Source organism: Amblyomma mixtum, chromosome 3 (assembly GCF_055824585.1).
Source record: "Amblyomma mixtum isolate Tamu chromosome 3, ASM5582458v1, whole genome shotgun sequence".
NCBI lineage: Eukaryota > Metazoa > Arthropoda > Arachnida > Ixodida > Ixodidae > Amblyomma > Amblyomma mixtum.
In genome coordinates, this window is record NC_143014.1 from 422,246,031 (window position 1) to 422,268,818 (window position 22,788).

Genomic DNA, 22,788 nt, shown 5'->3' on the forward strand with positions numbered 1-22,788 from the left:
AGATCTGCGCTGTCTCTCTTGAAAGTGTAGTGCAGCTGGGTTTCGCCCGCAGATTCCCATGGATCCCACTTCATGACAAATCGTAGGTTTTATTTTGAGCACTCTTGCATTTATTAAATTGCCGTACTTCACTGACAACAACATCCCTCACGTTGTGGGCTACATGCTGCCTTTACATATGGATTGAGGATCTCAAGTAGCACAAGAACGGCTCGGCAGAACTCTGCAACGCGCACTGAATACTACATTCAATATAGACTTCGGAGCCCCATGATCACAGTACTGATTAAAGGTCCGAAATGTAATGGATCATTTCTTCGCCTCAACAGCAGGTTTCCTTGTCCCAATTCGAGAGGGTCCGAAACTAATGTCTCAACAAGTCGCGCTACTTCGACAGCTGTCCTTAGGCAACCGTATTATGACGCGTTATGTATTTCGGCGCGGTATTCCAGCCCGGTCGCATTCACACACGCAGCCATTTATCTTATCTTATTTGTAGTTTCTTTTTCAGTCCACAACTGCAAACCAGGACTATTTAGTGCCATTAGCGTAGTTCTTCCTAAGCGAAAACTCCAGCACTCCCTTGCTGAGGGTTAACGTGCTGTCACGTTGGACCTCCCCTTGAGGACAGTTTTAACGTGAAGTCGCCGTTGCCTGGACCATACCATCCAAGTTTACATATGCCCTAGGAGTAGGTACTGCAGCTAATCCGTCAGTAATGACTCTTCCTCCTGTGAACTTGCTTCCATTGAATCCTTTATCCTGAGTGTGATATGGACTCAGCCTTTCTTACAGCTCGTGGGAGCACTTTAAGTGCAGTTCTCTCTCCAGTTTTGCCCGCTTCTTAACAGTGGACAGCCCCTCAGTGAACAGCGATGGATGAACGCTCACAGAGCGCTTCTGGGCTGCTAAAGGAATGAGGAGGCGGCTATTGCGTTCTTTTGATTTAATAAATTATAACATTATTGTTAAGTGTGTCCAATTCATTAATAACAAAAAAATATTTGAAAAAATAAAATCGAAATATTCGCCGTCATCCTCCGGGGCTGCTCAGAGCTCTGGCAGGAGGCCAAGAATGCATGCCAACATCAGCTGCCGCTGCCTGCGCAGTCGAGAGAAGAGGGAATGAGGGTGGCGAATGAACCAGGGAGACATACAGTGGTCACTGAGAAACCCAGTTCAACGCAGCAAATTGATTCCCAGTGAATGCTGTGGCCCATGCGGTGTCACACAAAGCAAGACACTGAGGTACAGTTCCTTTCAGAGTGACTCACCCTCAGAAATACGCGGCCGGGCGCCCCACCCCGGCCGCTAGTGCAGTGTGTCGCGCGCGCGATTAGTCTGAGACAGGACGCTATACGTGCGCGCGGCTATGTACATAGAGTTTACTTCTGTTATGATTGTGCGCAGTGGCCGCTCGCGCGCACTTATTTGCGGACAATGCTTGGACATTAGCGCGCGAGCGGCGCGAACTTGATTACTTTCGTATTTTGTAAATAGTGTACAAAGCTCTCCCCTGTCCTTTCTTGCTGTCGCTCCCGTCTATACTTCTCCTCACTATCCTCTCCCTTTCCCTTTCATTTGGTTTGGTTGGTTTGGTTTATGGGGTTTAACGTCCCAAAGCGACTGAGGCTATGAGAGACGCCGTAGTGGAGGGCTCCGGAAATTTCGACCACCTGGGGTTCTTTAACGTGCACTGACATCACACAGTACACGGGCCTCTAGAATTTCTCCTCCAAAGAAATTCCAGCCGCCGCGGCCGGGATCGAACCCGCGTCTTTCGGGTCAGCAGCCGAGAACCATAACTGCTAAGCCACCGCGGCGGCCATCCTTTCATTTCCGCCGGCTGCAGCTTGGGTGCTTAAGATATTAGATAGCAATTGCCGCGGCCGGCAACACTCTTTTCCTTCACTTTTTTTATTTTAAATAAACCACTACCACCACCACCCTCAGAAATGCCGCCTGCTCCTTCAGCGACAATCCACCGTCATGCGATAAACGAAGACGATTCTCCAGTCACAGTCTTTGCTTTTGCACTCTTCGCCCACAAGGAAGGAAAGTATTCGCAGGTATACGAGCACGGTTTTTCCTTTGCATGTTGGCGTTAATTTCGCCGGTACTCTACGCGGCCATTGAAAAACTGTTGTGAGAAGCAACAGTTTTTCTATGGCCGCGTAAAGTATGCAGGCGATGCTTGCAGCCTGTTCGTCTGCACAGAAAGCAGTGCCATCCTCCCCCTCCGCGCCGCTGCATATAGCGGCTGCTGATTAATGGCGGCGGTCAGATAAAGCTCTGGTTGTACTCTTACAGGCGAAGCTTAAGCGTCGTCCAAGTTTATTTGCACCACGGTGGAAGCAAAGTTAAGAGACGCAAGGAGAGGGCGGAGGTCTGGAGAGAGGCACTTTGAGCGCCCGCTCCTCACTTGAGGGAACGAGCGTCCAAGCTTCAGTGTATGTGATAGCGGCAGAGCGAGTTGTCAAGTGCTATCTATGCCTGCGGTCTTTGCGAATGTACCTCCAGTCAAACTTCGCTATAACGAAACTATGGATAGATGCTACAGATGCCCATATTTTGTTTGGTTTGGTTTATGGGGTTTAACGTCCCGAAGCGACTAAGGCTATGAGAGACGCCGTGGTGGAGGGCTCCGGAAATTTCGACCAGCTGGGGTTTTTTAACGTGCACTGATATCGCACAGTACACGGGCCTCGAATTTCTCCTCCAAAGAAATTCAACCGCCGCGGCCAGGATCGAACCCGCGTATTTCGGGATAGCAGCCGAGCACCATAGCCACTGAGCCACCGCGGCGGCTCATGCCCATGTAATGAAATCTAGTTTTTTTCGGAGTAACATGTACTTAAGATGGATAAGACGAGCCTCAAGCTAATCCCACTTGGCCTAAAGCAGGTCTATCTTCACCGACCATGTGGCAGTTTGGGTACTAGGCCCGCTGAACGAAGGCACGGCGAGCGATGCAATTGACGCTCTGCGCTCGGATAATTTACCAAGGTCATTGGACTTATGCCTACCGTTAAAAAAGAGTTTTTCACAGATGAAAGATGAACACAGGAAATACGTTGACGGAAAGCGCGCTGACAGTTCGTGCCCTCGGAGTCCTCGCGCCCTGGGATTCTTCGTGCCACTCCTGGCGCAGTGGTGCAGCATTTAAGCGATGGCCCTGCGATGGCAGGTTCTTCCACCCGTGCCGCTTGTGCGACCCAGGTTTCTCCTCCTGGGGCGTAAATTGCTGGGCTAGTTGGTTCATAATGTTGTCAGGGTGGAACCAGCGGAACACAGACGCAGGACAAGAAAAATAAGATACGCACACCACACCGTTGTGTGGTGTGGTGTGTGGTGTGGTGTGGTGTGTGTACCTCCTTTTTCTTGTCCTGCGTCTGTGTTCCGCTGGTTCCACCCTCCTCCTGGGCAACGTCTCGCGATACATTAATTATTTAACTTCCACCTGCCACGATGTTCAGTTTGTTCACAAACAGGTAGGCAGGTTGGGATTACGTCACAATGTCACGTGACCGAGGTTGGCCACTCGAGTTTCTTCTCCGGGTATTTTCTGCACAAGGGGAGACTTGACAGAGACGCAGTAAAAAATTTCCTGAGCACCTCTCCCTGTTGCCAGCAATCTTATTTCCCGAAGAGAGCCTTAAAAGCGCGCACACAATGCCCCCGACGCTTCCAAATACAGGTTAGCACCCCGAACATGTTAGCCTAGCCAGCGGGTAGGCGTTTTTTTTTTTTGCGGCCCGCTTAGGTTTCAACGCCTGCAAAACGAGTCCTGGGGTATTAGTGCCGTAGACGAGGAGGAGCCGCTTATTTAACCCCCATTTCAAGATATTGCAGCTGATAAGGGCCGCGGTAATAGTGGCCGAGCAGCGGCGACTCTATTGCCAATGCCTCTCTTTGGATGGTTTCACAAAAGGAAAGACGAACAAGCAGGCCACAACAACGTCAGCACACATGAACTGCAGACTAAACACCATGTATGTTCTCCTTTGTCTACAAAATGATAACTATGTCAGTTAGCACGCGATATTTGGGGCCAAGGTCCCCTACAGCTGCAACGAAACAACGTCAACTAAGAAATCGCATGGTCCCGTCGTCTTAGTTACAACAAGGTTCAACGACCTTTCGTGTCGTTTTAGGTCTCATATTAGGTTGCCGTTTTGCTTTATTATAAGTGACTAACTTTCTGCCCTATCGGTACCCCACAAGAAATTGTGAAGAAAATAAGCGATCTGCCCGCCCAATGCACGGCAGTGCGGTTCCAGCATGCCAGCACTGATCTTACCCCAACAAAGTGTGTGTATTGCCCTTTGGAGAGCTGAGCAAGGCATAATCTTACAAGAGATGCGGAGAAATGGCTAGGCCGTGCTCGCAAGTCGCAGCTTCTTCGCGCGAACTTCCGGTCAGTAACGTGTGTTGAGTGCGCACTTTAGCTGACATCAGATACAAAGGACCACTGGTAAAGCATCTGCTCTTGAAGCGGAATAAAGAGCTGTACGAAACTGTTTGGATTTTGTATAGCTTTTGACTTCGTGCTCCTACTGTTTGCAAGTTCAACAGACCCAGTCGTACGCTGCAGAACTGGGACATGTGCTGCTCCTGTGCCGAACAGAAGACAAGCCTATAGAACTACCAATAAAGCCTGTGTTGCCATAATTATGGCATCCAAATTCCCTGCATGGCATTTTTTTTCCCCTACACATAGCATCTAATGTTTGGTTTCAAGTATTGTCACCTTTTCAAAAGCCCATGCCGCCATGATGCCAAGTATAATGAACGCAATAGGCGGAGTGGGTCAGCAAAATTTACTTTTTGTTCGCGCCAATATACCAGGTGTTTCAGGGAATACCATGTGAGTTGCAAAGATAGGCTTTTTGGGGTTAAAATAAGCCTTTTGCGGCATTGTATCACCAGTGATGGCGGCAACCGGAAAGACGGTGAGGTGTCCTAATTTGTTAGCTGGTTAACTAATTTCTGATAATCAAGTTTTAACGATCACAGCTAGGCAACTGGTTGCAATTAAATATTTGTAACCGGTCCTTAGTAATAGCCTTAACAGTTTTTAGAATTTCTAAAACGAGATTATCTTCGGCGCTGTGGGTAGACAAGATTTGGTGACATCGCTCCAAAATACATGCGCTTTCGAAAAACATGCAGCCAAATCAACCTTTCCAGTGCACGTAACTAATAAAAAATGCCACATTTTGTCGAGGCACAGCGCCAAGGTTAATTGCATTTTCGAAATTATAAAAACTGATATGGCTGTTATTAACGAGCGGCTACAAGTAGCTAATTGCAACTTGACGCCTAACTCGGATAGTAGTTAAAAGTTAGTTATTAAAAATTAATTAAACAGCTAACTCCTTGAACTGATTCACAGGATTTCTGGTGTCCGCCAACACTGGTAAAACTGCAGAAAAGACCATATATTTACCTCGAAAATCCTAATTGTCTTCCATGAAACACCTGGTATATATCAGTCAAAGCCCCGCAATGTTTCAGTGGCCGCGGTGAAATGATCATCATCGCTACCATCACCCCAGCAACATCCACTTCAGGACAACGGCGTCTCACATTCCAAATTTACCCCCGTATTGCGTCCCACAAAGTTCCTAATGTGATCTCTCCCCACGACTGTGCCACATCCAGCTACGTTCGGCGTCTCTGGGAACCCTCTCCGTCACACTAAGGGCACGTCGGAATTTTAGCTCTCCATGCTAGATGCTTTGCCTTGCCCACTTCCCCTTGATCTCGTCTAGGTTATCATTAACATGCATCTTTCCCCTCGGCCACTCAGCTTTCTCTTTCTCTCTCTCCGACTTAACATTTCCCCTATCTTGTTCCTTTCCATAGCCGGCTGCACTCTCCGTTAGCCTCCATGTTTCTTTCCATAGGTGAGTAATGACAAGATACAGCCATTGAATCCTTCCCTCTTGAGCTCTGCTTTTGAGGGGTACTGGTAAGCTGCTGTTCATGATCTTTGGTTGCCTGTAAAGTCCACTCAAGCACATTGTTATTTTATTTATTTATTTATTTATTTACAGAAGACTGCTGGCTTTATTGCAAAGCCTTAAGCAGGAGTGGGTGTAAAATACACTTTGACAAAAAGAAAAACCTCCTTGAGGCACACGCAACTCAGCACACAATACCGAAAAAAATGAACGACGAAGAGAAACAACATTATACAATATTAGACGAATCTCGTGTCAAAATGAGCACTGGGGGAAAGAAGAAAAAAAAAGGAAATGTTGAATGCTGCAAAATTGTTACAAATTCCTAAGCGACGCCGTAAACGACTCCACAGTAGAAGCCTCTACAATATTCGCTTTGAGGACATTCCATTCCCGCACAGTACGGGGGAAGAAAGAATTCTTGTATGTTTCAGTGTGGCATGAGTATTCCTTCACTTTTAAAGAATGGTAGGATCGTGTCGAACGACCCGGGACGAGCTCAATGTACTTGCTGCTGTTAATTCCTAATTTGTTGTGAACAATCATGAACATATATTTAAGCCTCTCGCGGTATCTCCCCACATTCTCATGTTTGCCTCATGGGTCCGGATCCACCGTCTGTTTACCCTGCTCGTCATGTATACTGCACGCATACCAGTGCCCTTAGGTCGATGCATTCATCCTGTGATATGTGGCTTGGCTATTTCACATCAGCTCGCGACCACCCTGCGTGGAAGAAGAAGTGCGAAGCACCCCCCCCCCCCCCCCATTGTGTTACCACGAAACCAGGCTGCTCTCCACAGACACTGCAGCTCCATAGCATTTCAGCTATCGTTTGCTTCAGGTGGCGAGTTTTGTGCACAATTGTGCGCGGAACGCCGCAGCGAGGAGCAGTAAGCCGACGTCTGTGAGGCGCAACTTGCGGCAGCGGCTGGCAGGAGCGGCAGCCCTCCCTCGGCAAGGCGCACCACAAGCTCAGCGGCTCAGCCGTCGTGACGAAGGCGATGGCAGTCTTCGTCGCCGCCCAAGGAATCACCGCCAATTGTCGGACTGCGTCGCTGCCTGCGCCAGAGAAGACGTGCACAACAATATTGACGTAAAAGAAAAGAACCAATGAATGCCGGTTTGTACATGCGTGCGCACGCACGCACGCACGCACATACACGCTCGCACGCGCCCGCACGCACACAATACGGGCGTCATATGTGGGTCAGCAATGATGCGATGATAAGGAGGTGTGCGCACATAGAATTTGTAAGTTACGAAAGCTTTGCTAGTCGATGCGGTGAAATTTACAACCTGCTAAAAGCGAGCGCTGATTAATGATCTCGAATTCAGGACACCTCTAAGTGCCCTTAATTGTATTATCCCGTTACTAATGTAATGATGACTGCGGACTCAGGATTTTTAACTCGGTCGTGATTGCACAAAATATTTCGTTTCAAATGCAAATGTAAGAGAAGCAAAAGCTGTGGTCTTTCTCCGGACCAAGTATAATAGTCGTGAACAAATACTTTGGCGGATACAAGGTTGAGGGCCGCATCCATGAGCAGTCCGTCAAGGTTAGGTTATACTGAAACGTAACTACCCATGAAGGGAGAAGATGGGCAGACGCCGTCATAGCTCAGTTTGTAGAACACCGCATGCGACAGGCGGAAGCCGTGGGTTTGGATGCCACCGTTGGCCATGCAGTTCTTTTTTCGGTTTCTAACCAATTATATTTTATCCAAAAAAATTGTCGCTCTAGTAACCCAATGATGAAACAGCAATTAAAGAAAGAAGAATTCTCCAATGCTTTCCTCGCTTTCAATAACTGCGTTGTTCGTGTGTACATGCGCCGTTGTATTTACATGTTTTTATATTGTTACGCGGCGGCCAGCCGAAGAATGAGACGTGGTGAACCATGGCTATGAGATGATTTTAATGGCCGCTGGCCTAGCGCGAGCGCTCCGTCCCGCGCCACTGCCAGCTTCGTCTTCGTCACACTACCCGGGGCCTCCGAGCGATCGTCACGATCGGTGACGAACAGACGGCGAAATGGCGATGGTCTTGAGTACGGGGTTGAACAGTATGTACAAGATGATGCAGTGCTGGCCGCCACGATGAGAAAAATGAGAGAATGAGTCCCGGTCCACGAAGCATCCGGGCCGTAGGGTGCCAGGAGCTGACGGCCGAGGTCTCTGGACGCACCGAACGGCAGAGGCAGGGGGACGGTGTCTTCACGTTTGGGTCAGTGGTGTCTTGGGTCAGTGGGGTCTTGGGTCCGTCGGGTCTTGGGTCGTCGTGTAGTGTGGTCCGGGCGGGGGACGGGGCTGGGGTGAGCGTCGAGGTCGGTTCAGGTCGGGCGGGCTGGGGCACGGCCGTGCGGCGCTGACCAGGTACTCACGGCCGACGTCCACGGCAGGCCCAGGACGCCGAAGCTCCGTGACCAGGATGGCGATGAAGGGACCCCAGCACCTCACACCAAATGTTACGTGGCGGCTAGAAGCAGCAATAGAAACAGCAGAGGTAATGATGTGGACGACTGGCTGGCCCTTTACGAACGCGTCAGCACGCACAACAGGTGGGATCCAACGCTGATGCTCGCTAATGTCATATTTTATCTGACCGGCACCGCGAGAGTGTGGTTCGAAACCCACGAAGAGGACTTGACCTCATGGGACATCTGTAAACAGAAGCTCCGCGACCTCTTCGGAAAACCTATCGGCCGCCAACTCGCCGCCAAGAAGGCCCTCGCGTCACGCGCCCAAACTTCCTCCGAGCCCTACATAGCGTACATACAAGACGTCCTCGCCTTGTGCCGTAAAGTGGATAAAGACATGTCCGAGGCAGATCGAGTTGGCCACATACTGAAAGGCATTGCCGACGATGCCTTTAACCTGCTTCTATGCAAAGACTGCTCAACGGTCGCCTCTGTTCTTGAGGTGTGCCGGCGTTTCGAGCAAGCCAAACACCGGCGCATTTCTCACCGTTTTGACCGGCTGCCGAACACTGCTGCTAGCTCCTCCTGTGAAGATCTGCCAACATTGCGGCAGCCTTCCGACCCGGCTAACTTAACCCGTATCGTGCGCCGCGAACTGGAGGCGATGACGCCCGCTGTTTCTTCCTTGCCACTGCCGGACAACACCTTGGCCCTCATCCAAGCCGTCGTTCGACAGGAGGTTGCGAACATGGCCGTCCCTTCTCGCGTCGTGGACACCGCTCATGCCAGCCCGGACCCTCCAGTGATCGCAGCTGCCACTTACAGTCGCAGCTTCTCGCCTCGGTACCGATATCGCAATCCTGCCGAATGGCGTACCTCTGATGACAGGCCGATCTGTTTTACCTGCTCTCGCGTCGGACACATCTCCCGTCACTGCCGCAGCCGTTGGTCCCCGCCACCTCGCCCCTACTCCTTCGTCGACCGCCGCAACGACTACGGCCCGCGCCGCTTCACCCCCCGTCCCGATCAGCTCCGTGACGAGCCCGCTCCGCAAGCTCGTGGGTCCAGCCGCTCACCTTCCCCATTAGGCCGCCGCTCCCGTTCTCCTACCACACGCCGCAGCCCTTCTCCTTCGACCTCCCGCCACTTCTCGGAAAACTAGCCGATGCAGCCCCCGGAGGTGACGCTGCATCATTGACCCGGCCTGAAAATCCTCTCTTGACCCCCGCTGCCCAACGTAATCTCTTGAATGTTCTCGTGGATGGTGTCCCGGTCCTTGCCCTCATTGATACTGGCGCCCAAGTGTCAGTCCTAAGCTCTTCTTTGCGCCGCCGTCTGAAGAAAGTTTTAACGCCTGCCGCCATGTCCACGGTTCGCGTCGCCGATGGCAGCCCCGCTGCCGTGATTGGAATGTGCACTGCGAGAGTCAGCATTGCCGGACGTCATATACCTGTTCTGTTCACCGTCCTGACCAGGTGCCCTCAGGACATAATCCTTGGCCTTGACTTTTTAACCGCCCATTCAGCTCTTATTGACTGTTCCTCAGGCCTTCTCCGATTGGATCTGCCCCTGTGCAATGACGACTCCACCAGCTCACCTCGCCTTCAATCCACCGAGTTTGCTCGTCTCCCGCCACAAGCTGCTGTCTACATCCCTATGTCGCCTTCTCCTCCCGTCCCTGATGGAGACTACGTCGCCTGCCCTATCACCGCTGTGATTCTGAACCATAACGTCCTCTTTCCCCACACCATTGTCCACATCACCAACAACTGCACCTGCCTCCCTGTCCTCAACTTCAGCCTGTCCCCTCAGGTACTTCCGACCGGCATTTCACTTGCTGATCTGTCCCCATTGACCGATTGCACAGTCTCTGTCCTGGCTCCTGACCCAACGACTGCCGCATCTAATGTCCCTACATCGCAGCCCTCCAGTGAGGATTCTATTTCCCGGATGATAGCGGCCGATCTACCCTCTGCTGATTCTACAGCTCTTCACAGTCTCTTGTCCTCCTACAGTGATATTTTTGACTTTGGGGACCGTCCCTTGGGTCAAACCTCTGTTGTCGCCCACCGCATTGACACCGGCGAGGCCCGCCCTATTCACAGACGGCCCTATAGGGTCTCCCTCGCAGAGCGCCGTGTTATTCAGGCAGAAGTGGACAAGATGCTGGCCCGCAACATCATCGAGCCTTCGAGTAGTCCTTGGGCGTCCCCTGTCGTGCTTGTTAAAAAGAAAGATCAAACTTGGCGATTCTGCGTCGATTACCGCCATCTGAATGCCGTCACAAAGAAAGACGTCTACCCTTTGCCCCGAATTGACGACGCTCTCGACTGCTTGCACGGCGCCAGTTACTTTTCCTCCATCGATCTTCGCTCAGGGTACTGGCAGATCGCTGTCGATGAACGGGATCGGGAGAAAACCGCCTTTGTCACCCCGGACGGCCTGTACCAGTTTAAAGTCATGCCTTTTGGCCTGTGCAATGCCCCTGCCACCTTCGAGCGCATGATGGACTCCCTCCTGCGCGGTTTTAAGTGGACGACATGCCTCTGCTACTTAGATGACGTGATTGTTTTTTCGTCCACATTCCAAAGCCATCTTCATCGTCTTTCAGCCATCCTTGCCGTCTTCCGCCGCGCTGGTCTTCAACTGAACTCGAAGAAATGTACCTTCGGCCGCCGACAGCTCAAGGTCCTTGGCCACTTGGTCGATTCTGCTGGGATCCAACCCGACCCCGACAAGGTCCGTGCCGTGCGTTCATTTCCTACGCCGCGCTCCTCCGGTGATGTGCGCAGCTTTCTCGGCCTATGTTCCTATTTCCGCCGGTTCATCCAGAACTTTGCGGAAATAGCCCGACCTCTTACCACGCTCCTCAAGACGGACATCCCGTTCTCTTGGGGACCCCCCCAAGCTGACGCCTTCAGAGCCCTTATCAATGCCCTCACTGCTCCACCTGTGTTGGCTCACTTTGATCCTTCAGCCCCTACGGAACTTCGGACCGATGCGAGCGGCCATGGCATTGGTGCCCTACTTGCTCAGCGGCAACGCAACAAGCTTCGCGTTATTGCGTACGCCAGCCGTCTCCTTTCTCTGTCAGAGCGCAACTATTCTATCACCGAGCGGGAATGCCTCGCCCTGGTTTGGGCTATTGCAAAATTCCGCCCTTACTTGTTTGGGCACCCTTTCTCTGTTATCACGGATCACCACGCCTTATGCTGGCTTTCTTCGCTCAAAGACCCTACAGGCCGGCTGGGGCGCTGGGCTCTTCGCCTTCAAGAGTACACATTTTGTGTCGTCCACAAGTCCGGCCGCTTGCACCAGGACGCGGATTGCTTGTCCCGTTACCCTGTCGATGCGCCTTCCTCCAACGAATGCGAGGCTGACGCCTGCGTCTTATCCATCTCGGCCTTCCGCAACATTGCGCACGAACAGCGCTTGGATTCTTCGCTACGTTCCCTCATCGACCGCCTCACTGCCAACCGCTGTGATGCGTCCCTCGCCCCGTTTGTGCTCCATGAGAACGCCCTCTACCGGCGCAATATGCGGCCTGACGGCGCTGACCTCTTGCTCGTGGTCCCGCAACACCTGCGCCGCAGCGTCCTTGAGCAGCTTCATGACGTTCCCACGGCCGGTCATCTTGGAGTCTCCCGCACCTACGACAGCGTGCGCCGCCGCTTCTTTTGGCCCGGTCTATACCGTTCTGTCCGCCGTTATGTGGCCGCTTGCGAGCTGTGCCAACGACGGAAGACGCCCTCGGTTCTCCCTCCCGGACACCTTCAGCCGATTCCCATCCCCGAAGACCCGTTTTCCCGTGTCGGCCTCGACCTGCTCGGCCCTTTTCCGGTGTCTGCTATGGGAAACAAATGGATCGCGGTCGCAACGGACTACTCCACGCGCTACGCTATTACGCGAGCGATCCCAACCAGCTGCGCAACTGATGTCGCTGACTTTCTCCTGCACGACGTCATACTCCACCACGGTGCTCCCCGTCACCTGCTCACCGATCGCGGCCGCTGCTTTCTTTCCAAAGTGGTCGCCGAACTGCTCCGCTTCTGCTCCGTCCGTCACCAATTCGCCACGGCCTACCATCCGCAGACGAACGGGCTCACTGAACGTCTGAACCGTACCCTCACCAACATGATTTCCATGTACGTCTCCGACCATCACCGCGACTGGGATATTAGCCTCCCATTTGTTACATTCGCCTACAATTCTACGCGTCACGATACAGCCGGTTTCTCGCCTTTTTATCTTCTCTTTGGCCGCGATCCTTTGCTGCCCTTCGACAGTGTGCTGCCCGCCACCGCATCCACGAGTCCTTACGCTCGGGACGCCATCGCTCGCGCCGACGCTGCCCGTCTTGTCGCCCGCCAGCGGCTGTCAGCCTCCCAAGTCAATCAGAAACGACGTCATGACTGTCGCCGTCGTGAAGTCACCTACTCTCCTGGTTCTCTTGTTTTACTCTGGGTCCCTTCCCGCCGTGTGGGCCTTTGTGAAAAACTGCTTCCCCGATATACAGGCCCTTATCGGGTCGTACGTCCGGTGACCGCGGTGACTTACGAGATCACCCCGCTACATCCGCCATCCCCGGCCGCTGCACCCCGCACCGACATCGTCCATGTGTCCCGCCTCAAACCTTACAACTCGCCGTCTAGCTGGCCTGTGTAGTGCGCACCGGGACGGTGCTTTTGCCGCGAGGGGGGTCATGCTACGGACGCTGGGAGGACGACGAAGTGGTTTTGTTACGAAGACGACGCTGAGGTGCGAGCTTGTGTGCTGTGAGTCTACTTCAAGCCGTCGGTCCCTTGCGTAGCAGATTACCTCTGCTGTTTCTATTGCTGCTTCTAGCCGCCACGTATCAATATTGTAACTTCTACAATTTTTATGCATGTTGATCTGACCGAATGGGCACACATTCGCATATCCTAATCACCCTTTTAATATCCTAACCACGAAATATGACGGAGTTCAATGTTGACCCCTAAACGCACGTCCAAATTGCTCTCTGTTTTAAAAAAATTGAGTTACCAGAAGAATTCCAGTTCTACGAACGCGCCTACAGACGAACGGGGCGGAGGTTGCCTGAAGGTTGCTGGCCTTCAGCCGGAGGTCCAAACTTTCTCTCTTATAACATCAGTCCTATAGTCACTGTTCCGTTGTTTTAGTAACTATCAGCGAGAGATTGTCTTGAGCGTCTTTTAATATCTAATGTGGCAATATTGCACGAATATTTTCGATGTCTTACGGTCAACACAAGACCAGCGAGCCTACTATAAACAACAGTGCACATCTTGAGCCCCAATGAGGAATGTTTGCCGCTCTTAGCTTCATTACCCATTTTGTAAATACTGAGAATTATTTCGCCGATAATCGCCCCTCGTATAGGCTTCACCGTGGAACTCACCGGAAAACATTGCTTTCCCAGAAAGAAGTAAGCGGCGAAAAGCACCTCCCCAGTTTTCTAAAAAAAAAATGGGAAAGTTAAGGTATGCTCCACCGAGAGCACAAGCAGGTTAGTTAGATCACATTTCGCTTTAAAACGCGGCACTGGCCTAGCACTGCGCCCTGGTGGAGTGCAGGGCGCCAATAGATGGCGGTGTGTACCGCTAGAGACGCACGCCTTATTCATATATGGTTGTTCTGCATCATGGTCTTCGTCAATTCCTTCCCGCCTTAGTGCAGCACCCGCTTGCACGAAGCTAATTTGTTAGTCCAGTTCCCAGTATATCCTGATGGTTCTAGTTTATACAACGGTGCTAGATTGGTCTAGACCTTCCGCCGGATTTGATGAAAGGGAAACCGCATGATTGGCTCTTTGCAGATGTACTCTTCAACCGCGCTGCAAGAAGAAAATACCAATGCTAGCTAGAAACAAGCTTTTAGTTGGCTTTCGTGTTTTCCTTTCACAGCGGGGTTGAGGTGTCTACCAGCAAAGTGTGCGAGTTATATGCCTTTCCTGAAATCTATAGGAGTGCATAGGGTGCTAAAAAGGCTCGACTGGGAACTAGGTTGCCTAGGAAAAGCACATAACTGGCTCACTTCCTAGGTGGTCTCTTGAACCACGCAGTGGGAACAAAAAAAAAGTTTCCTTCTTGTCCTGCCACCCCAGCCGGGCCGCCTTACGTATGTGATGCTGATGCGTTACTCGGCTTCATATGTACCTCCTATCTTGTGCATGGCTTGAGCAAAGCTATTTCAGCTTTCGCTGTAAAACCCTGGAGAGTCCACGGCCTAGTTACGGGTGAAGTATCTCTTGTTCTTTGAATTGAGGAGACGGCCGCTGCTATGAGCATCATCATCATCATCAGCCTAACTACACCCACTGCAGGGCAAAGGCCTCTCCCATGTCTCTCGAATTAACCCTGTCCTTTGCCAGTTGCGGCCACTGTATCCCCGCAAACTTTTTAATCTCATCCGCCCACCTAACTTTCTGCCCTCCCCTGCTACGTTTGCCTTCTCTTGGAATCCACTCCGTTAACCTTAAAGACCAGCGATTATATTGCCTTCCCATTACATGCCCTGCCAAAGCCCATTTCTTCCTCTTGATTTCAACTAGGATGTCATTAACCCGCGTTTGTTTCCACACCAACTCCGCCGTCTTCCGATCGCTTAACGTTACACCTATCATTTTAATTTCCATTGCTCGCTGCGTTGTCCTTAACTTGAGCTCAAACCTCTTTGTTAGCCTCCATGTTTCTGCCTCATAGGTGAGTACCGGTAAGATACACCAGCTGCCGCCTATCCTCTGCATGCTATCTTCTGAAAAACTTACTGGCAGCAAGGTGCTGGTTCCGAGCACATGTCACGAAAATAAAGCGTTGCCCATGAATGCTGTACGATATACATTACAATACCGAAAATTCTCAGCTACTACATTTGCGAACTGAGCAGCAGCCGGCTCAGTCGTTCCGAACACATGCATTAACTGATTGCCTTGACTACAAAGTTCGGAGATGAACCTTACAGGAAAACCCAGCCAGTGAACCAAATCAGCCCACCAGAGAAGGCTTAGAACTAGACTCACGAGCTCGCAGGTGGGGTGACGGCTGCTTGCTGTGCCCAGCTGGGAGTACTCCAGCGCAGGCCTTTCTCGCAGCTTAAGCGCCCCTTGGCCTCTGCCTCCGGTGGCACTGGAGCTGAGTGGTCCCGACTCCACGAAGCGCTTGGCGCCCTCAGCGACCGGTGGCTGGCCAGGAGAGCGCCTGGCATGGGTTGCGCTGTGGCCGCAGAACTCCCCGCAGCTGTCAGCTCCGTATCCAAGATCCTTCTGCATGGAGACCTGAATCCCGCGGGCACTTGGATGGGCCTGCGCAGCGGACAAGTCGAGTCGGAGTGGATGGATGCCCACAAGTTGGCGAAGCCTCATAAACGAATGGGCCTAGAGAAAAGATGGCGTCCGTTCGATGTCTCGTGCAGCTCGAGCAGCTCACTCGAGAACCCCTCGAGAGATTCTTTCTCCTCCTTCTCGTTCGTTTCGCGGGTGCGAAAGGAAGCGCCAATATTCCTGAATATTCCTGAGTATGTGATTAATTTCAACGCACAGATGAATTTCTCGTCTACAGTCACGGAACCTGGGCGTCCGTCACGTCCGTGGGCTTCGGTATGTGCGCAATGGAAGGCGGGGAAGTTCTAATGTCATTCGTGGGGGAGATTCTGAAAAGGTAAAGACGTAGATGAGCCTGGAAAAAGATGAAGACGTGGACGAAGGGATGTTTTAAGAGGAAGGTGAAGGAGAAGACGAAAAAAAAACAGTCTTTGACTTCATACTTATCTAAAATGTAACAATTCTACCGCCTCTTATTCTGAATGCATTATTAGATCATTCATGGAGCCTTCCTTTTCGCATCATGATAGTAACTGACGCTTCGCAATGTAACGAAAAGGCATGTCTTGGAACATTCTCTCCGCGCCTATATTGGTCCTTTTCTCTGCGTCTCTCGGATAACTCTGCAATTTTTGAACCAAATTCTGGCAGTAGTGCTTACTCTACGCCAGCTGGACACATCTCCTTCCGCAGCGGCAGTCATTACTGATTCTTTATTATATTACTCGCTCCTCTTTTTGAATGCTTACTTACCCATCTCAAGCACATTCTTTTCATGGCTTCCTCCACATTTTAGCTCGGTATATTTCATATGAGCGACATTAATGAGGCTGCTGATAACCTGTAAAAGTCGTCTCTCAGCGGTCGCGTGTTACCTATCCTCCTGTCTGGCGCGTTTATCAGCAGCTAGACAACAGAGACATCCGCTATTAAGCAGGCAAAACGGGTCATTTATAGCATCTGAAGGTTATAAACACCTCGGAGTATCCTAGAGAAGGAAACCTGTCTTATGCGGCAGCTTGAAGTCTTTCTTACGAGGCTGCGCCGACGTGTCTCGCCACTAAATTTCCAACAGGACTTGTCTAGATTGGCGCTTTCTCCCGCGTGAGTAAATTTTGCCTTCAACCTGAATCAACAGAACATTTCTGGCTTTTTAGTGCAAAAGCACTACATCATGGGGTCAAATACAAGCAAGAATCTTGTGGCGTGCCTGATCTTGAGGGTGCAGGAATAAAAAAATTATTGCCGCGATTGGGTTTCGAATCCCCAGTGGCGCGGCGCGAACAGATCACCGTCGCTGTCCCCAATATACACGATGGCAGTATGCATTTTTTTACATGGCATTTATTACACTTAAATTATGCTCTATTTATATAAACTATTTAGAAACTTTTCCGCCAACGCAACGAAAGACACACCGATCACGCCTGGTGTTGAACTGCAACTCACTCTCGCTCTGTGTATTGTAGTACATCGTCGTCTTCCATCTGCGGCGCGAACAGATAACATCCGCTTAACCTTGACCAGAGCTTAACCAGCACGTAATATTGTTGCCGGACGTGCCGACGACCCAGCAGAGCAAATCCATGAGCCAACCAGGTTAAACACATGCTTTCGCAAGTTTACTTAGTTGAACTACGTTTAAACCCTACCACTTTTTTTTCCACCGCTGCTCTTCATTGCGAAGAAATTTGTAGGAGGAGCCCTTGTAGCGGCTTGCTCTAAATTTCAGCTCTCCGCTGTTGCTGTCATTTGGCGCAGCCATTATGAGTTCAACCTCAGGTCTGTCTGTTGCGCCACTTAAAAGTTCCCTTCTGAATCTCAATGACTGCCTTATCAAGTTTTACAATATATTCCTAGCCCCCGCAGGTGCTGCTCTCCCGCGCGTTATCATCTTCATTTTTAGTTTTCCGTTTTTCTTGCTTTTTTTTGCCACGAAATGCAGAGTAGAATAGCCTTTCTATGTTTCCCAATTTTTTGGTCGGTGCACCAGTGGGAGCATGAGCGATTTGTTTTTAGGACAACAACAAGAATTCAGTTGTTTCAGTACGCACGTTCCAGCAAGGAGGAGGAAAAAGAGCCAGAGATGCGGCGTGCTTTCAGCTCACTCCATTCCCTGTACATGAGTGCGTTTGTATCCGCTATGCACCCTGGCCAATCCCCCGCCGTGGGTATGTGCCATTCAGCCTGAGGACATCATCATCATCATCATCATCGTCGCTTACCTTCGCTGCGAGTTCCGTGGTTCGCACTGCTAGCACAAATTTCTAGTTGTTCGGGAAACCTTAGAGAATGGTTAGGAAGGGCAAGGTGTACAAGACCAAGCCGAAGTATACAGTGAAGATAAGAGTACCAGGAAGATCGGCCTTAAATGGGATTTTCTGGCATGCTACTCAGCACAGGGGTTGAGGGAAAAGAAGATGGATATAAAGGTGGACGATAGTGGCCGAACAGAATTGCGAATAATCCAACTGGAAGACACAGGTACTGGTCAAGGTCACGGAAATGCGGGGCTTCATTTTGCGTGCGCAGTGCACATACCTTTAACCATGTTGTTAACGGTGTATGGACCGCGAGAGAAGGAGAGCGAGTGGACGGACTAGAAAATTCTCGAAACTGCTCTCCTCCTCCTCCGCCTCCTAGCGTTGGCTTCCCAGAATCTCTCGGGAAGCGAGACAGGTATACCGCCCACCACGACTACACCACCCACCGCACAATGAAAACGGGCAGGTGGCGGTACCACGGGAAAAACGCCAGTTAAAAGCACTCCCACGATTGTAGAATAAAATGAATAGAAAGCGAAAAGAAAACTGCATTGCTGCCGGACACGATAGCTTTGTTGAAACGCAGGATACCGCCGCCTGAATAATAGGGCGGTAATTGAGTGGGAAACTCGTGCTGCCTGATTTGGGCAACGAAACCACCTTCCTGGCCGTACGGTCCGCAGGAAGCACAGATGTTACAATCGACTGCTTATATACCTTGTACAGAATGGTAGAGGAATAAAGTTCAGTACTCTTCGGGAACTTCGGAAGATGATCCTCGGCGCTTAACCAGGTAGATCGAAAACTCCACAGGCAACGCGAGCGCTCCAACGCTTTTTAAGCGACACGGGCCTTGACTCGCGTTTGTAATGTTGGCAAGTGTGCCTTGTGTTTTTTCATCTGCCCACCATCGTGATGCCCCATCGTGCCCCTCTCTTTTCTCCTCTTCCCCTTCCCCAGCGCAGAGCAGCAGGCCAGATATTCATTTTTCCGCCCAACCTCTCTGCCTTTGCCGTCAGTAAACCCTCTCCCTCTCTCCCTCTTTCTTGGCTCCCTGAGTGACGCGCGGTTTGTGTTATGGCTTGATAATGAGCTGGGCTGCTTCACAATAAACAGTTTGTAGTCAGCGCCCGCCCTGTCTACAGTGTTACTCTCTCTTTTGCATCACGAAAAGCTTTTCCAGCCTTGGGTATAAGTGGGAAACGGTAAAATCTGGTGTCGGCATGCTCCAGAAGCCGCGTAGCTTTCCGTGTTGCTCGATTCCAAGGTGGCGGTTAAGTCTGCGCGCACATCGCCATCCGCCCACGTGTGCAACTCAGCCTGCATGCTGGCCGAGGCTTTTCGCGCACTGCTGCTGCTGTTGGCGTGCCCGACCCGGCAGACGGGAGACGAAATCTTTGCCGACATTAAAAGCAGCTCTGCATAGTTAATAGAAGTAATTTCTACACTAATTAATTACTTTCGCTTTAAAATTACTGCTCATAAGTAATTCATTACATGCAACTTGCTAGACCAGAAAAGTAATTCATTAAATCAGAATTAACTAGAAGCATATTTAAATACCTGTAATTGCATTAAAAAAATTTAACTTCTGCCATGACTGCCTGCAAAGCATGGCGCAGGGTGGAGCTTTGCGCGCGGAAAAGCTGGTATGCTTCGATGTCACCCTAAAAGGAAAAGACCCGCCGCAAAGAAAGTCTACTTCGCTACGCAGCAAGACTACATGGGCCCAGTCTCAAAAATAAACATGGTGTAAAAAACAATGGGCCCGTCCGGGTCTTGAACCCGGGACGTCTCGCACCCAAAGCGAGAATCATATCCCCAGACTAACGGGCCATCTGCAAAGCCGGCATGAAAGTAGGCACTTATGTAAGATATCCTGAAATCCGGTTTTATGATTTCTTGAACTAAGAACGAAAACCACGCAAAGGACAATACACAGGGAAGAAGTAGACAGGACGAGCGCGGATTTCTTTCAGTTTCATGATCCTCTCATTCACGAAGCCCTTCGTTACAGTTAGTTAAAATTGCGAAGGCGTTGCGTCTACAAAGCCTTGTAGTACAGGGTGTTTCAAGTAATATGTTGTGCAATTTTTTTAAATAGTTTTTTCGAGTTCGAGTAACGTTTTTTTTCGGCACCACATTGTCGGCGGCATACCGCATCAGAATGCAGTTGAGACGTTCTATCTAGTAGGCTGACTAACTGATACTGAATTTTTAACTTCTTAACTATTACTGCTGGTAATTTATTGACAGGCGTGTTCGCCACGGTAAGTAATATCCATAACAGTTTTTTTTTTCAATTCTGCCGCCGCGGTGGCTCAGTGGATATGGTGCTTCGCTGCTGACACGAAAAACGCGGGTTCGATCCCGGTCGCGGCCAGGGTTGCGGTTGAGAACATTTTAAAAGGAGTCAAACCTTGAGCTGAAAGTAGCCACAAGTAGCCATTCAATTTAATCTTAGCGCCAAATTTCCAGCCAGATAGAATAGAAGCGATATTTACAATATTATTCTTACCAAAAAACAGTGACTGTTAGCATTTTATACCAATGCAAAAAACAGAATAAAGAGCACAAAATTCTAGCCCTTTTTATTTGTCTTCAAGGAACAGGTATGTTGCAAATAGATGAATTCTTAAATGACGAGCATGTAGATAATGCGACCTTTGGAGAGTAATTTTTTCACGTTCTAGCCAACAACCCAGTAAGATATTGAAGCTGTTTTAGCCGTGAAGCCGTAGATCAAAATTAATTGGTGCAATCATTGTAAGACACTGGAGCTTCATTTTGTTGTGCATCTTTTTTTTTTACTTAGTCATCACAGAAGAAAACGCACTCAGAAACACAAAGTGACAAAATTTTGTGGCTTAATGCACCTGGTGTGGAAAAGGCCATTCACTTCATCTTTATACGATCCGGCCACTGCGTGTCATAAACTCAAACATACTGTGTGATCAAGTTCACGCTTATTGTATGCATTTGCCACATTTCTGACTCCACGTCAGAAATTAAAAAAAAAAAGCAGCGGCAGCTTCAGTATGCCTTCATGGCTCTTCGCGCCTTCTTTCTCATCAGGATTGATGGCATGCAGCCTCCGAAGTGCAGGGCCTTTGGAAGCCGCTACAGGAGTTGTATCGCCATTTGCCTTAAGAACTGGAAGCAATGCTCTGTTACGGCATTCACACGCGCAGCCATTTATCTTTTATGTAGTTTTGTTCACTCTACAAGTGCCAACTGCAGACCAGGACTATTTAGCGCGGTTACCGTAGTGCGTCCTAAGCGAGAACTGCCGCACTCCCTTGCTGAGGGATAACGTGTTATCACGGTGGACCTCCCCTTGTGGGGAGTTTTAGCGTGAAGTCGGCGGTGCCGAAAGCGTAGCTAATGTCGAGAGTGTGTGGCACGGACTCAGCCTTTCTTATAGCTCCTGAAAGCACTTTAAGTGCAGTTCTCTCTCCAGTTTTACCCGCTTCTTAACAGTGGACAGCCCCTCAGTGAACAGCGATGGATAAACGCTCACAGAGTGCTTCTAGGCTGCTAAAGGAAAGAGGAGACGGTTATTGCGTTCTTTTGATTTAATAAATTATAACACAATTGTTAAGTGTGTCCAATTCAGTAATAACGAAAAAATATTTAAAAAATAAAATCGAAATATCCGCCGTCATCCTCCGGGGCTGCTCAGAGCTCTCGCAGGAGGCCAAGAATGCATGCCAACATCAGCTGCAGCAGCCTGCGTAGTCGAGAGAAGAGGGAATGAGGGTGGTAAATCAACCAGACAGACATACAGCGGTCACTGAGAAACCGAGTTCAACGCAGCAAATTGTTTCCCAGTGAACGCTGTGGCTCATGCAGCGTCATACAAATCGAGACACTGCGGTACAGTTCCTTTCAGAGTGACGCACCCTCAGAACTGCCGCCTACTCCTTCGGCGACAATCCACCGTAATACAACAAAGGAAGAGGTTTCTCCAGTCACAGTCTTTGCTTTTGCAATCTGCGCGCACAAGGAAGAAAAGTATTCGTACGTATACGAACACGGTTTCTCCTTTGCATGTTGCCGTTATTTGGCCGGTACTTTACGCACCCGTTAAATAACTCTTGTGAGAAGCAGGCGATGCCTGCAGCCTGTTCGTCTGCACAGTTCTCTCATGCGCTGAAGCCCTGTAGTGGTGCTGTTGTTATCCGCGTGTTTTTTAATGATGCAGAGAAGCCATCAAAAAACGGGTACTCGCGATGAGACGGCCACCCGCTCGCCCGTTTTTACCGTGGTCCGTATCGGCCTCAGCGCTTGGGTATCACGGGATAGCTTTAGTGGGTTAACGCCAATAAAGCGGAAAGTTGGGCAAGTTGGATAACGTTCATGATGTAAAAAATAGCGCACAGGGAACACAAGGGACGGAAAGTAAACGACGCAGACAAGCGCTAATCTGCAGAATAGCGCTTGTCTGCGTCGTTTACTTTCCGTCCCTTGTGTTCCCTGTGCGCTATTTTTTACATCGTTAACGCCAATCTCTGAAAATTGGTCATTTTCAACTTTAAATTCATAGATCCCTGGGAGGCCTCGGAGCACTCCTGGCGCAGTAGTGCAGCAGTTAAGCGATGGCCCCGCAGTGTCAGGTGCTGCCATCAGTGGGGCTTGTGCGACTCAGGTTGCTCCTCCTGGGCAACGCCTCGCGATACATCATTAATTTAACTTAAACATGCCCCGGTGTTCAGTCTGTTCACAAACCGGTGGGCAGGTTTGAATTATGTCACAATGTCACGTGACCGAGGTTGGCCACCCAAGTTGCTTCTCCATGGATTTTCTGTGTAACGG

At 50.3% G+C, this 22,788-nt stretch overlaps 1 protein-coding gene across 1 annotated transcript in view; it reads right to left on the reverse strand.

The window, feature by feature from the left end:
* Positions 1–21,506: 21,506 nt before the first annotated feature.
* The window catches only part of LOC149357897 (uncharacterized), a 38,989-nt gene continuing 37,707 nt past the window's right edge, over positions 21,507–22,788 (reverse strand). Inside the window, exon 9 of the mRNA XM_089584953.1 lies at positions 21,507–21,703. Coding sequence (XP_089441079.1) covers positions 21,652–21,703 — 52 coding nt within the window. The 3' untranslated portion in view covers positions 21,507–21,651. The remainder of the gene's footprint in view (positions 21,704–22,788) is intronic.